Source organism: Arachis duranensis, chromosome 7, assembly GCF_000817695.3.
Source record: "Arachis duranensis cultivar V14167 chromosome 7, aradu.V14167.gnm2.J7QH, whole genome shotgun sequence".
Taxonomy (NCBI): Eukaryota; Viridiplantae; Streptophyta; class Magnoliopsida; order Fabales; family Fabaceae; genus Arachis; species Arachis duranensis.
In genome coordinates, this window is record NC_029778.3 from 76,700,426 (window position 1) to 76,716,253 (window position 15,828).

The 15,828-nt window shown below is 33.3% G+C and overlaps 1 protein-coding gene and 2 pseudogenes across 1 annotated transcript; 2 read left to right on the forward strand and 1 right to left on the reverse strand.

Annotated features, from left to right (window-relative positions):
• Positions 1 to 175: 175 nt before the first annotated feature.
• Positions 176 to 4,283, forward strand: LOC107459816 (14-3-3-like protein D). Its single transcript, XM_016078085.3, has 6 exons — positions 176 to 400; positions 769 to 1,075; positions 1,409 to 1,496; positions 2,955 to 3,064; positions 3,144 to 3,292; positions 4,018 to 4,283. The coding sequence occupies exons 1-6, from the start codon at positions 325 to 327 to the stop codon at positions 4,077 to 4,079; spliced, it is 792 nt and encodes a 263-aa protein (XP_015933571.1). The 5' UTR covers positions 176 to 324; the 3' UTR covers positions 4,080 to 4,283.
• Positions 4,284 to 6,758: 2,475 nt separating this feature from the next.
• LOC107459500 (AAA-ATPase At3g50940-like) lies at positions 6,759 to 10,330 on the forward strand (annotated as a pseudogene).
• A 501-nt stretch (positions 10,331 to 10,831) lies between these two features.
• LOC107459502 (AAA-ATPase At3g50940-like) lies at positions 10,832 to 12,629 on the reverse strand (annotated as a pseudogene).
• Between the last annotated feature and the right edge of the window lie 3,199 nt (positions 12,630 to 15,828).

Below are 15,828 nucleotides of genomic sequence, written 5' to 3' on the forward strand. Positions count from 1 at the left end.
ACCATAATACTATAATCTTATATTTATATTTTTTTATTTTATATTTATTACCTCTTTTTTATTATTTACGTCATTTTAATTTCTTTATCCCTGTGTCACCGTTAATAGCCGGTCACCTATAAATTCTCGAATCCTGAAAACCGTATCAACCGTTTCCCTTCCACTTGTAACTTCTTGAGTTTGGTCCCCCCTCTCTCTCAACTCTTGTTTCCTTGTTCTTTTGTCTCTTTCTCTCTCTCTGTCTCAAGTCTCACTACACTGTGAGCAGAGTGAGATAGTGGAACCAGAGAGAACAACAGGTTCAGGCTCAGATCAACAACAACAATGGCTTCCTCTTCCAAGGACCGTGAGAACTTCGTCTATATAGCTAAGCTAGCCGAGCAAGCTGAACGCTATGATGGTTCTCTACTTCTCTCTTTCTCTCTCTCTCTCTCTCTCTCTCTCTCTCTCTCTGTGGACACTGTTTCAGATTCTTCCATTTTATGCTTCATTGCACTTTCATTCATTTCTTCAGCACTTTCCAAAACTACCCACTTTCTCTTTTTTTTTTCCCTTCAAGGACTCCTTTTATCTGATAAAGTTTGTCTTTGCAAAAAAAAGTTCACTTTTTTTTTTAATTTTCTTCGCACCCATATGCATTAATTACGCTCATACTTCACTTTTTACATGCCCACATAGTCATTTATGCAAAAGCCACAAAAAAGAACAAAAATTTGGAATCTTTTTCAAAGTTTGTCCAATGTGTGCAACATGGGGTTGGTGATGCAGAAATGGTGGAGGCCATGAAGAAGGTAGCGAAGCTTGACGTTGAGCTGAGTGTGGAAGAGAGGAACCTGTTCTCTGTTGGGTACAAGAACGTGGTGGGTTCAAGGAGGGCTTCATGGAGGATCCTGTCAAAGATAGAGCAGAAGGAAGAGTCAAGGGGCAATGAGGTAAATGCAAAGCGCATAAGGGAATACATGCACAAGGTGGAGTTGGAGCTCTCCAAAATTTGCAGTGACATTATGATTGTCTTAGATGAGCATCTTATCCCATCCACTAATGTTGCTGAGTCCACTGTTTTTTACTATAAAATGTAATGTAATGCCTTCTTTTTAGTGTGTGTGTAAAATTTTTTGGCTAGTTTTCGTGTATGTTTGCTTATTAGTTTGTGATATCAATCCATGCCTCTAGAATTGATTCTGTCAGAAGTGAAAATATTTTATTTTATGTGGGAACCACTTTTTAGAGGAGCTAACAAAGTAAATCACTTTACATCAAAATTGAAATTTTAACTAAATTGGTTCTGCCAAAACTTCTACTTAAGCAGAATTGTTTGTGGTGGAGTGGTTTTTTAAGTTGTTATGTTTCGTTATGTGTTAGATTATGGCAGTTTATGTACTGTTTTTGAGTTTTGGATTTGATGCAGGAAAGGAGACTACTATCGGTATTTAGCGGAATTTAAAGATGGTGATGAGAAAAAAGAGGTGGCAGATCAGTCACTTAAAGCATATGAGGTATTCTATTCACTTAATTAGGTTGGAATGAATTTTCGAATTTCCTTTTTTAGCACAAGATGTAAAATTGTAAATGATGTTTATTAGAATATGAGTTGAAGGCAAAGCTTCATAGTCCTGAATTTATCAGAAAAAATGTCATCCTTTCACAGCTTTGTGTTAGAAGGTTAGAGAGATATGATTTCATTTGGAAATGGATTTCCTCATCTGAAAAGTTCAGATGATTTTATCATCCCATACTTGGACTCCTCATTAATGGTTAATAGTGAACATCAAAATAGGACCAAGTCATGTGAAATCTTCACGAGAGGATCCATTTCCGATTCATCCGCATTTTGGCTCATAAGATCCTGCCACTTGGGATTACCTTGTACACCATGCTTTAATTAAGGCTTGAGTTTATCTCAATGTTTTTGTGTTTATATTGAAATATTGAATTAGGTATGATGTAATTGGCGTATGATATGAATTAATCCTCTGCAAATTTGAAGTTACTTTCAACGTTTTTATTGATCTATGCTATTTGCCTCACTAAGGAACTCCACACATTTGTTTATTTAACTTTGCAACTAGTACTGAATTCACTTTTCTTTATGCATTATGAGGGTGTGGTCCATATGTTAATCTTTCATAATTTTCTCAAGTTGTTTGGCTGTTATGGAACTGACGCTGCCCCCTCCCCGAACAACAGCAAGAGTCAAGAGATTCTTTTGTTTCTCCCCAATGAACCTTTTGCTTAGCTAGTTGATATCTTCCAGACCGAAGTAGGACTTCACATGATACAGAAAGCTATTTGCAGTCTCAGAAAATCAAGCTCCGATTATACTGATGGAATGAGTAAACTACCTCTGTTTGGGAGGCAGATTAGGTGTGAGAGACGTGATAGTTTCTGTGCCAAGTTTTCATATTTTTATGCTAATGGAAATTAATCTTCAATCCAGAAATTTTCAGGTAGAGAGTTGGCAAACATTATCAGTGGTTCACCACTATGTTTCTAACTACCTAAGTAGAATCACTTGTAACATTATCAAACATACACATTAGAAGCTCATTTTCCTCTACATCAACCTTGATTATACTTTCAATTCCCCATTCATATTTTTTGCTTATTGGAGAAGGTTGGATGTTCTTCATTTTCCTTATGCTTAAGTTTGATCTGTTAAATTGAGTGCACTGTGCCACCCTAGGATTTGCAGTTAACAGTTATAAGTTAATTTAGTATTTGGGTATATTTCTTAAATCTGTATTGGTTGGAAATATTTGCAAGTCCATTCATCAGGCTTACTTCTTGTCATAATTGTTGGAGTTTGCACCAGCTTTTCATTACATGCTATGTTTGTCTGGGTTCTTTTCTTGCTCCAAACAAGGTCGTATTTCAAATTATTCGTGAATAACGGAGAAAGCTTCACAACTTTCAGCACTGAAGACTGAAACTATTGAGTTAACGATTATTTGCAGGCAGCTGCTACAACTGCCGAGAGTGAATTACCACCTACGCATCCTATCCGACTGGGTCTAATTCTAAATTTCTCAGTGTTTTATTATGAGATAATGAATTCACCTGAAAGGTATAGTGAAATTGCTCTGCTTATGAGAACAAACAAAAGTAGTGGCAGATTCTTATGTTGTCTATCTTTGTTTCTCCAGGGCATGCCACCTTGCGAAACAAGCCTTTGATGATGCTGTTTCGGAGCTGGATTCCCTGAATGAGGACTCTTACAAGGACAGTACCTTGATCATGCAACTTTTAAGAGACAACCTTACTTTGTGGACTTCTGATATCCCAGAAGATGGTGGTAAGACATATCCTTATACATACATAGGACTGTAGGAGTTGTGTTATTTGTGCCGATTCTTATCTTGTACATTGAGCTGACATACACCCTTATATGTCGGTCCCGTACCCCAATTAATGGTGGAAGAGTGTGTGTTGGCTTCATATACCAGGCAAAATGAGTGCGCAAAAGATTTCTCGATACATAGCCGTAACACAGTTTCCATTCATTTACAATGTTTTGCACTACCTGTCTTTTGAGATGCAAAGGACATCTAGATTCCTAACATTGCTAAACCTATTAAATTTATATCACTTCTTGCATCATATCTGAAAATCTTTTAATTAGAAGGTAGAATCTAGTTTTGGCCTTTATCGACATTTTCAAATAAGGCCTTTTCCTTCTGAGGCTCCAGTTAGGAGAGTCAAGAGTGGATCTGGGGGAGGGTAGTCTTCTAGGTAGAGGTAGAGAGATATCCAAGAAAACTTTAGAGGAAATTATTAAAAGAGATATAAATGTGAATGATTTAAACCCATATATGATTTATGAATATGATAAAACATTTAGACATCATTTGTTTCATGTAACCAACCCCATCTATTGAGACAATGCTTAAAGAGTGATGCTGCTTTCAATACTTATTTATGTGGCCTTGATAACTTTTATTTTAAGCCTTTGAAGCATAAACTTTTATCAGTGCTTAATTATAGTTACTTTGTCATAACTTTTTAAACTTGCATTTTCAGATGATGAAAAGTTGGAAAGCACAGCCAAGGGTGGTCAAGCAGAAGATGAGGTTGGCCGCTAAATAGTTTGTTCTTGTCAACTTTGGGTGATGCACCTCACAAACATTCATTGAGTTAATTGTTATTTTAGCTTGAGAGAACATTTGAATCATTGTTATTGTTGGCTATTAGTCTTCTTAAGTTTCTGCAACAAACAACACTATTGATTTGGAACACATTATGATTCCACTTTTTTTTTCTGCTGTTATAAATTAAATTGGTTGATAGTTGATACCACCAAAGATTAGCCCTTGAAAAATTTTATCATGATGAGCCTGTCCTAATATTCAGATAGGTAATAGTTAGACTATTAGAGCCTGTCCTAATTTGTGCAAGACAGTATTAACGTAGTGAAAAAAAATTATTTTTTAAGTTAAAAAGAAGAGTGGTGCAAGAAAAGGATTTTGAATAAACAAAAAAGAAAAGTATAACAAAATTTAAGTTTAGTGCATTACAATAGGCTACTAAGAAAAACGTTATAAATCAACTTGAATTGGTCTAGTAGTTAGTTCATTAGTCTGTTTTAACAAGTGTTGGGAGTTTGAATCTTATCTTGTGTATTAGTCTGTTTTAACAAGTGTTGGGAGTTTGAATCTTATCTTGTGTATGTACAGTGAAAAATCAAGAAGAAAAAAAAGAAAGCTATAATCATATTTAATCACTGTGATAAAGCTTTTGCTGCTAGATTTCTTTTTTTTTTTTTTCTAAAGCTTTTGCATGAAATTTTTTTTGTTAAAATCCAACGAAGAAAGTGTGCAAATTTCATAGTTAATAAAAGGGCCAAATGATAAATCAGAAATTAACAATCCAGAAAAGTCTCCAATATATACGTGGTAGGCAAGGAAACTGTTGAAATTTGAAACCTCTTTCTGAGAAAATGTCTTTGTAATAGAAATCATGATATTTATTTATACTATATCATTCCTAGGATCTTAGGTGAAATTAGCTCACCCCATATAGCAAAAATTCATTATTAGTGAAAAATTAGGCCACCTCATATTCCATTTTGATCAAAATAATGTCCAATAGTTACCAAAATAGTGTTAGAATTTGGTTGAATTAGTCCCACAATGTTTAGGATAGCAAATAGAGTGGGTGACCTAGACTATAAATATGAGGCTAAGTTCTCCATATTTTTTGCACCAGCCGGAAACACTTAAAGCTTGTATCTGACTTTTTTTTCCTCTATACTCTTTGATTAGAGAGTGTTGTGAGGTGTAGTTAAATATTTGCTTTGAGAGAGTGTGGGTTTGCTTTGAGAGAGCGTGGGTGTATTGGGGTGCCGGTGTTAGAGAGAAAGAAGTCTATGTGTTGTAACAATTTTCACATAATGATATTCTCTGGTTGTCATTTGACAACGGCCGTGGTTTTTTCTTCAATAATTGGACTTTCCATGTTAAATTCTTCTATTGTGATTGTGTCTATTTTATTTCTCTGTCAAAGGTATTTTCTCAAGGGGAAATGATGTATTATTCCCAATAAGTGGTATCAGAGCCTGGTTCGGTGAGATTTATTCTTAGTATGCTCTGTGGTTGCAACCTAGTCTGACCTTCCACATCAGAAAAGAATTTTGTCCTGTCCTGTAGCTTGAGGTTGATCTTTGGTTGCTGTTGTTGTTGCCGGAAGGCAGTGTGACACTATGAGAGTGCAGTTTGGAAATGTTCTGGCTAAGGAAAGACCTGGTATTTAAGTGTGTCCATTGTGACCCACCTCTCTTTCCTGGGGACCCTTCCTAGTGCACGGTCTACAGTTGAGTTATACTATTCTAGTATACGGTTGCAACAATGTCAGGATATTCAAGTGTTGTGAAGCTTGAAATAGAGAAATTTGATGGAAGAATCAATTTTGGCTTGTGGCAAATACAAGTCAAGGATGTGTTGATACAATCAGGTTTGCACAAGGCGTTGAAGGAGAAGATCTCTGGTATGAAAGATGATGTTCTCTAGAAGACAAGAAGTATCCTCATGGTATTACCGCACTGCTATGGATAAGGATTGTGGCAATCGGGTCCACAATTGCACACGGACATTGGTTGGTGTTGAGATGCAAGGTGTGTGGCGGAGTTATGTCGATGGCTGAAGAACTTCCAGGAAAAGCCAATTTGAAGTTGCACCATGAATTTTCAGCAAGGTTTCGATCTGTACCAAGGCAAAATGCTTGGAGTGGTCTAATTCCAAGTGAGTATACTTTCATGGTGGAGTATGATAGTTCTTTGAACTATGATTGTCGGTATAGACAATGGCAGCAAAGAATTGTCGATGTTGACAATGGAAGCTGAAGATGTGTGGGTGTTGACAATGGAAGCTGAAGATATGTGACTATTTCAATCAAGGTGGAAATTGTTAAAATTTGGTTGAATTAGTCCCACATTGCTTAGGATAGCAAATGGAGTAGGTGGCCTAGACTATAAAAATGAGGCTAAGTTCTCCATATTTATAGTCTAGGCCACCCACTCCATTTACTTTCCTAAGCAATGTGAGACTAACAAATAGAAATAATGATATCAAATGTCACTGCACTAATATCTTCAATGGCATCTGTTGCAGCCTCAGCTATGCTAATTCGAAGCGTCACCAATGAATTCATCCCTCATGAGGTCCTAAGCTTTTTCTCCTCACAAATTCATGGCATTAAACAACATTTCTCTTCCCAACTCAGCATTGTGATTGAAGAATTTCAAGGGTTGTCAAAGAACCAATTGTATGAGGCTGCAGAGGCCTATTCAGGAAGCAAAGGCACCCTCTCAGCTCATAGAGTTAAAGCAGGAAAATCTGAAGATGATAAGAGACTCGCATTCAGTCATTGGTAAAAACCAAGAAGTACGTGATGATTTCGATGGAGTCGAGGTGAGGTGGAAGCTTGTCTGTAATGTATACAGATACCATAATAGTATAAGCGAAAATTTGAGACCAGAAATAAGGTCTTATGAGCTAAGCTTTCACAAGAAACACAAAGAGAAGATCTTGAATTCTTACTTGCCTTATGTGTTGGAAAGAGGAAAAGCCATCAAAGAAGGTAACTTGGTTGCCAAGCTTCACAAACATGAATGTGAAGGTTATTGGAAAAGAGAAGCTATGAATTTCAATCACCCCATAAGTTTCAAGATAATTGCAATTGATTCTGAGCTTAAAAAGGAAATAATTGATGGTTTGGACAAGTTTTTGAATGGCAAAGAGTTTTATGAAAAAACTGGGAGAGCTTGGAAAAGAGAGTACTTGCTTTATGGTCCTCCAGGGACGGCAAGTCTAGCCTCGTCGCAGCCATGGCCAATTATCTTAACTATGATATCTATGATCTAGATCTCGCTGGTGTAGATTGAAGGGCTCTTAGGAGAAGTGCGGGTTACTCCAGCAGAAATTGCAGAAGAACTAACAAAAAAGATCAATTTCAAACAGCCCTTGCAAAAATTTGTCAATTTCTTGCATAACAAGGTACTAATATCGGTGTCTTGGGAGAGTTCCTGTGACGGCCGATCACAAAAAAGCCAAAGCTCGTTCGCACATAAAGGCGGTAGATGGAGTTGGGTTGGCCGAGGCTGGAGGAGCAAATAGGTGTCGGTAGTTTAATTAACCTTAGTGCTAGTGACCCTCTTCAAGAGCTTGTCAGCTTTCTTGAATCACAAGAAACCAATAATAGTATTTATGAATGTTGTTCATGACTTGTGTATGTAAGTTTTGATTTTGGAGGGAAAAAAATAGAGTAATGTTACATATTTAACTCTTTTTATGAACTAAGTTCAACCAAATTAAACAATAAAACTTGAAATAATGTTAATTATAAGTTTATAACTGATTTTTGTTATATTAGATCAGTTTAATTAGATTTGATTAACAAAAAGGCTTGAATGTGTATTATTAAAAAAGATGAGACTTGAAAGTGTAAAGTTTTAAGTTCCTTTCAAGGATATTAAATTCATAGGAAAAGTTTAGTGTTACTTTGATTTTGCCATGTCATTACGTTTTTAAAGCTTTAATTTTTTAATTTTTTGATCCGTTGATATTTAACTCTTTAACGATTTGAAAATGCATTTAAGTTTCTGACATTTTCAAAATCTGGATATTTCGATCTTTTATACTTAGGACAAATTAAACTCTGTGTCTAAATTTTGAAAAAATCAAGAATTTAAATATATTTTTAAATTCTTAGAGACTTAAATGTTCGTAGACGAAAAAATTAAAAATCAATTTGTCATTTTCTCTTTTTTAAAACGAAAATAACCTCATCGTAAACCATATATTAGATAATTTCTTTGATACAATCATCAAATAGAAAAAAAAAAGTCATTTGTTTAATTTGAACAATCATATTTTAATTTAAATGTGACCAAGACTTTTATTGCAATAAATTTTTTTTCATTGGTCAAGGTATAAATTAAGTTGGTAAAAATTCAGTAGGATTTTTTCCTTTGTCTTTTAACCAAGAAGATACAAGTTCAAAGCCTAAAATAGGACTGAAAAAAAAAGGAAGAAAAAACTGAAATAAATATGAACTTCTCTAACGAACGGTTCAACATGCACATGGTAGAAACGTCAATACTCAACACTCGGTAGGGTACTGTGACGGAGACTGGTGACTAACAAATGGTCAAATATAATGCATCAACTTTCCTAAAGACCTTTTACATTAGGCACAAGAAAAATAAAAGTCACATAACATTGAATCCAAACGTGGTATTGCAAGAAATTCTTTTGTGTGGTCTCTAATATTTGAGTTAAATTTTAATTTTGAACGATTAAAATATTTATGGTAAATATTTTGTTTTATTTTACTTTAGTCTAATTTTTTTAAATATTATTTTTTTTTATTATTCTAACACTTTTATTCTCAAATTACTACAACTATTACGTAATCACTATCATTTTGAGAAAGTCTAGGGAGCCAGCAGATTTTGTAATTTTTAGTCCTTAATTAGCCATCAATGATATTTTTAATGGTGTAAAATTGTATCTAATAGTGTAGAATCATTCAATTTTCTTGTGATGGTTAAATGCTGGTCAGAATTTAACAAAAGTGCTGACTTTTAACACTCCTCTATAATTTTTGTTGTTATTTAAAAAAATCATAGCACAAGAAAATATATTTTTTTAAAAAAATAAAGAATTAAAATATAACAAAATACGACAGTTGGAATAAAAATAAAATATTTCAAAATGTTAAAAGACAAAATTAGAAATTAGTCCAAACTCTAAGAATTAAATCAGCACTTAAATTTTTTTTTTCTTTTACAAGAAGGTTCAAATGAGAAAAGTCTTCATATATACTTGGTATGCAAGGAAACGTTGAATTTTCATTCTTTGTAGAAGTTGTCTCAGCAAAAACTCAAAGTGAAAACAATACACAAATCATCACCCCTATCACTATTTGTTAGTCCTAAACTCCAAAGCTATTATAATAAGCATATTAAGATTCCTTAGAAAAAATGTCTAATAATTACCACAAAGGAAAAATGATATCAACAGTGGCATCCATTGCAGCCACGGCTATGCTAATTAGAAGCATTGCCCATGATTTCATTCCTCATGAAATCCTAGACTTTTTCTCCTCACAAATTCATGGTATTAGACTTCACCTCTCTTCCCAATTCACCATTGTCATTGAAGAATTTCATGGGGTCACAAGGAACCAAGTGTATGAAGCTGCAGAGGCCTATTTGGGCAGCAAAGGCACTCTCTCAGCTCTAGGAGTTAAAGCAGGCAAATCCGAAGACCATAAGAAACTCTTATTTTTCGTAGATATGCGTCTTTGAGATCCGAAGTATGATCCTATGAGTTAAGCTTTCACAAGAAACACAAAGAAAAGATCTTGAATTCTTACTTGCTTTATGTGTTGGACAGAGGAAAAGCTATCAAAGAAGGTAACTTGGCTGTCAAGCTACACACAGTTGAGCATAAAAATTGGAATGGCGACGCTTTTAAATTTGGCCATCCAATGACTTTCAAGACTCTCGCGATTGACGCCGAGCTCAAGAAGGAGATAATGGAGGATTTGGACAAGTTCTTATCACAAAGAGAAGCTTGATCCTGCTCTTCTAAGGCCTGGAAGAATGGACATGCACATTCACTTGTCCTATTGCACCTTTTCTGCTTTTCAACAATTGGTATTCAACTACCTTGGAATCTCAGATCACAATCTCTTTCAAGAGATTGAAAGGCTCTTGGGAGAAGTGCAGGTTACTCCAGCAGAGATTGCAGGAGAGCTAACAAAGACAAGAAGTTCCATTGACTCCCTTCAAGACCTTGTTAACTTCCTTCATAGCAAGAAAATTTTGCAATAGCCAAACTTGATCATGATTGTGTAGAAGAAAAATACTTCCAACCTTGTATCTAACAAGCACCCAAATTTGATTTCTGTTATCGATATGAGCTCGCCACTTTGTCAACTGATATAAATATATGACTTAAAAAAATGATTTAATCTCATCTCAGGTGATTTAGACGATGTGAGGAAAAGACTAGTAGAGCATTCAATTAAGATAGTAGATAAAATGTAAACACAGATCAGTGGTTAGAGGTCGAGGAATTCCTAAAAGGACTCTGTTAGGAGCTGGTCAAGTGAGGTAGTTATTCAAGATATGATCCATGTTAGGAAGCAATGGTATTGTTTGATCTATATAACCGACTTCACCTACTAGGATAAGGCTTTATTCTTGAATCAAAGACTTGATATCAATTGTCAATTCTACATAAACTTTCTACAAGAATAAACAACTTTAGTCCTTTAAATATCAATTTATGATTAACTTCTCCAGCTTTTTTTATGAGGATTCATATGATAACTAGAGGCAATAACAACTCAGTTCCTGTAACCGAGAACCAATAACTGCAAAGGGAAGCAAGTCCTGTGAATGAAAAAAGAAATAGAAGCTTTAAAAGTTATTGAGGCTTATCTGATACAAAGATCTTCCAAATTCTCCATTAAAATGATTGTTGTGCATATTTCTAAAGTACGTATTAAATGTGCTTCAAGAACATACGGAAATTTCTTGTGGTTCTTGCACCATATCCTTGCTGTGCAAGAATCTCACAAGTTCTTGTAAGGGTTCTTTGGAATTGATGTTCTTTGTTAGCTCTCCTGAGATTTCTGCAGGGGTAACCTGGACTTTTCCTAGCAGCCCTTGAATCTCTTCAAAAAGTTTGTGTTGTGAGATGCCAAGGTAGTTGAATGCCAATTGCTGAAAGGCAGAAAAGGTACAGTATGACAAGTGAATGTGCATGTCCATTCTTCCAGCTCTTATAAGAGCAGGATCAAGCTTCTCTTTCTGATTTGTTGTCAATACTATGATTCTTTCCTCACCGCAGCATGACCATAGACCATCTATTGCGTTCAACAGCCCTGAAAGTGTCACCTGTTCGAAAAGAGTCGACCTTGAACTTTAAAATTGCTCTTGTTTGTTAATGAGTCAAGTCGTGAGCCAACCCTAGTCAAGTTCGTCTCAGCTTGCCTCGCTTCCATCACTAATTAAGACATATCTAAATTCAATTCATGTATGATCTATGTAATTAACTCCTAAATCATGTCAATTTTAATGAATCATAAAATGCAACAAATCAATGAGACAAACCTTGCTATCTTCACTTTTATCTGCTTCCTTATTATTATTATTATTATCTTCTTTTTCTTCTTCTCTGTTGGGAAGCTTTATAGTGCAATCAATATCCTCCATTACAAGTATGGAACGGTTGGACATGCCAAGGATCAGATTCTTCAAGTCCTTATTAGTACTAACAGAAGTAAGATCTAAGTCATAGATGTCATAATTAAGATAATTCGCCATGGCGGCGATGAGACTCGATTTGCCAGTCCCTGGTGGACCATACAGCAGGTAGCCTCTTTTCCAAGCTTTCCCAATCCTCTTATAAAACTCTTACATTTTTTTCCAAATCATCAACTATCTCCTTCTTGAGTTCATCATCAATTAAAAGTGTCTTGAAACTCATGGGGTGACAAAACTTGACTTCTCCAACCCAATAATGGTCATAGTCAATTGTGTGAAGCTTCAAAGCCATGTTCCCTTCTCTAATAGCCTTTGCTTTTTCCAACACAAAGGGCAAATATGAATTGAAGATCTTGTCTCTGTGTTTCATGTGAAAGGTGAGTTCATAGGATCTTACCTCTGATTTCAAAGAAGCATTGATATCATCAGGGTGTTCTTTGTTACCAGCTGAAGCAACATATTCACAGCATAGCTTCCACCTCACCATAACTCCTTCATAATCATCACAAACTTCTTGGTTCTTGTCCATAACAAATGCAAGATTCTTGTCCTCCATTGATTTGCTTGCTTTAACTCTAACCGCAGAGAGTGTGCCTTTGCTTCCTAAATAGACCTCTGCAGCCTCATAAACTTGGTTCTTTGAAACTCCTTTGAAATCTTCGATCACAATGGTGAGTTGGGAGGAGAAGAAACGCTTCATGTCATGAAACTTTAAGTTGAAAAAGTTAATGATCTCGTGAGGAATGTAATCGTAGACAATTGTTCGAATTAGCATAGCCGAGGCTGCAATGGAAGCCACTGTGGATATAACTGCAGTGCCATTGTTGTTGTTTCCATGATCTTGGAAACAGTTGTCCATGATTTTGATGAGAAGAAGCAAGATATGGGAGGGGAAGATAGAGAAGAGGGTCTTGTTGACCAAAACAAGTTTAGGCTTTATTATTGTGAAAATTCATATCTAAGTGCAGAGGTGGTGATGGTGATAGAGTAGAGTTGAGAGAGAGAGAAAAGTTAGAGCATGCAAAGATCAGAAAATGAGAGAATGGAATTAATAATGAATCACATCTGATTCAGTTACACAAAGGTATTCAGAACAAAAAACAGTGACTAACTTCGAATTATGGCTAACAAACTTTGGTTAGCTTCTAACTCAAGTTAAGTTAATTAATACTTAAATAACTAGCTGCAACAAACTAAGGGTTTGTTTGGACAAACTTCTAACAAAATATTTTTTTTTTAAATTATCTTTTTTTAAATGATCTTCTCAGAAAAGTAAAAGTAATTTTATGTTTGGATATCTCATTCTAAAAGATCTTTTTATCTATTAATTATGTTTAGATATAATAATATAAAAATACTTTTTTGTTTATTTATTATATGAAAAATATCTTTTTTTAAATAAAAAATCTTTTAAAAAAATGCAAATTACAGCTTCTCAAAAAAGATATTTTTTATTTTTCTAATATTTTTACTTTTATTATTGGAAATTTACTAAAGAAAAAGTTTAAGGTCAGCAACTTTATTAAATTTTGGCCAGCATATAACCAGAAAAAAATAAGTAATTCTACACTATTAGATAAAATCTCACACCATTAAAAATATCATTGATATCTATTTGATGGCTATAAATCACAAAAATTACTGACTCCTAACACTCTTCTTAAATACACTAACAAATAATTTTTTTTTTATTAAGACAATAGTGCCCAAATAAGCACTAAGTGAACCAGCACTCCAGCAACTTGCAGTATAACTAACTCCACATACACAATAGTTAGTTATGCATGCATCAAGTCAGCTCCTCTATCACTACTAGCTGAGTTCTATTGTCCACAATTATTACAAGTTTAAATTCGATGCAAGACTATGTATTTAAAAAGTAGGCATTTTTTGATGATATGATATTAGTAGATTATATGTATGTGTAATACTAGTTTATATCGACAATATTAAATTCTATTATTATACTCAAAATATATCAATATTTTTTTAATTTAAAATTTCCAAATTTTCTAATTTTAGTTATTTTGTTATTATGCGGTTATATTATACCACAAAAAGGAATTCAAACACACAGAAACATATCTAGCAACTTGGAAAATGGAGAGTTCATTTGTAGTATCTAGCAATTTATCTATTATGTGGCAGCAAATCAGCAAAGTATAATTTGCCTCTTAAATTATAGTGCATAAGCATACAACTAATCGTCCAAATAAGGTGGGAAATTGCTTCTTGAATTTATTTTTCTTGTTCATGTGCCGGCCATAAATGTGAATGAAATGGCAGCATTAATGCTTCACTGAAAAAAATTTAAGATTTGTTTGGGTGAATTTAAAAAAAATCTTTTTTTTTTGAGTTATTTTTAAAAAAAAAATAAAAATAATTTTATGTTTAGATACTTATGTAAAAAGATTTTTTTTATTTATCAATTATGTTTAGATACAATAATATAAAAATATTTTTTTATTTTTTTATTAAGTAAAAAAAATTAATAAAAAAATATTTTTAAAAAGATATAAATTATAATTTTTTAAAAAATATTTTTTTAGTGTTTTTATTTTTATTATTAAAAATTTGTTAAATATACTAAAATTAAAAAAAATTAATAACTTAATAACACTTAAACAAATTCTTAGTTTATGAATACCAAATGATGGTAAAATTTTATTCTTTAGAGTACAGCAACATATTGTTTAGAGTAAACTAATGTAAATCCCACGCGTTGCGCAAATTGTGTACATAATCCATTTTATTGTATTTATATATATTTTGTTTATAAAAAAAATTAATACATATTTATGATGAGTTAATTTATTTAGTATATAAATAGATTGATTAATTAATTTTTTTTATAATATTGATGCTCAATCTCGTTAAAAAAATAAACATATAAAATTTGATCCTATAGCATTTTTAAAACTAAGTGTATACTTACAAATATTCCTCAAATTTAACCCACAATTAAAAATATATTAAATCGACACTCTAATTTCAAAACAAACACAAAAAGAACCATTTTTTTATTTGATTAAAAGTCCTACTTCTTCCTTATCAATCAAACAAAACTAACAAATGTAAACTCATGAATCAATAAAAGTAAACTCACAAAGATAAAAGTATTTTTATTTTAAATTTTGATATATATTTAAACCAAAGGCACCTTGACCCTTGATTCAAAGATCATTGGCAATTGAACATAAACCTCATGTCTCAATTTCTAACCCATTCTTATTTCATTCTTTCAATTTCTTTATTATTTACTCCAAATGTCACATCTTTTCAAACAACAAATAGAATCATATGTTAAAAAGACATGAAAATGTTATTTTATTGTCACATGCCTCAGTTCCAAATTGAATGTGAGCATATATGTCCTGAATATTACTATCTCAACACATTAAGCATTGATAATAGTTAAAAAGATAAATCTCAACAATAAATGAAACTTTCCAAGTCTTTGCCTCTTATTGTGGTCACAATCAATCTTGCATCAATCTGCGAGCGCAGTCCGTTCCTCCTGTCATCTAGCATAAAATGTTTGGAGTATAGACACATAAAAATGCAGCCATTTTAACTTAGAAAGCAAAAGAAATCAAGTAGTGATACACTCTACTTGCACCAACCCCTCTCATTAACAGTTTGATCAAGCTGTTGTACCATGAACTTGTCAATTTGAGCCTATTTTGTTGGGTCGTATAAACTCAAACAAATTAAAAAACACAATTGATGTAGTAGAATAGCATTTAAAATAGCATGTTATAACCAAATTTATTAACTGCTAAAATATCTTGCCAAGCATTGCAAGTACTATTATTTTATTCACATTTTTTTCATAGTAAGCAAGGAAAATTGAAAAAAAATTACCACCTGCCTCGTATTTTGTTTCAAGAGTGATAAAATAAAATAATTCAAAAATTGATATATATTAAATAAATAAAATTAGGAATTCAAAAAATGTTAAACATATACAGCACAAATTTTTTAAGGATAAAAATAACACTAAAAATAACAAATGAAAAGAGACAAATACTTATGATGATTGTCTCCTTTTAGATTTC

Excerpts from the sequence above, each read along its gene's own strand:
- LOC107459816 (XM_016078085.3), top strand. The coding sequence starts at position 325 with ATGGCTTCCTCTTCCAAGGACCGTGAGAACTTCGTCTATATAGCTAAG. Across the intron at positions 3,065-3,143 it reads ATAATGAATTCACCTGAAAG|GGCATGCCACCTTGCGAAAC; the intron begins GTATAGTGAAAT and ends TTGTTTCTCCAG. Across the intron at positions 3,293-4,017 it reads TGATATCCCAGAAGATGGTG|ATGATGAAAAGTTGGAAAGC; the intron begins GTAAGACATATC and ends TTGCATTTTCAG.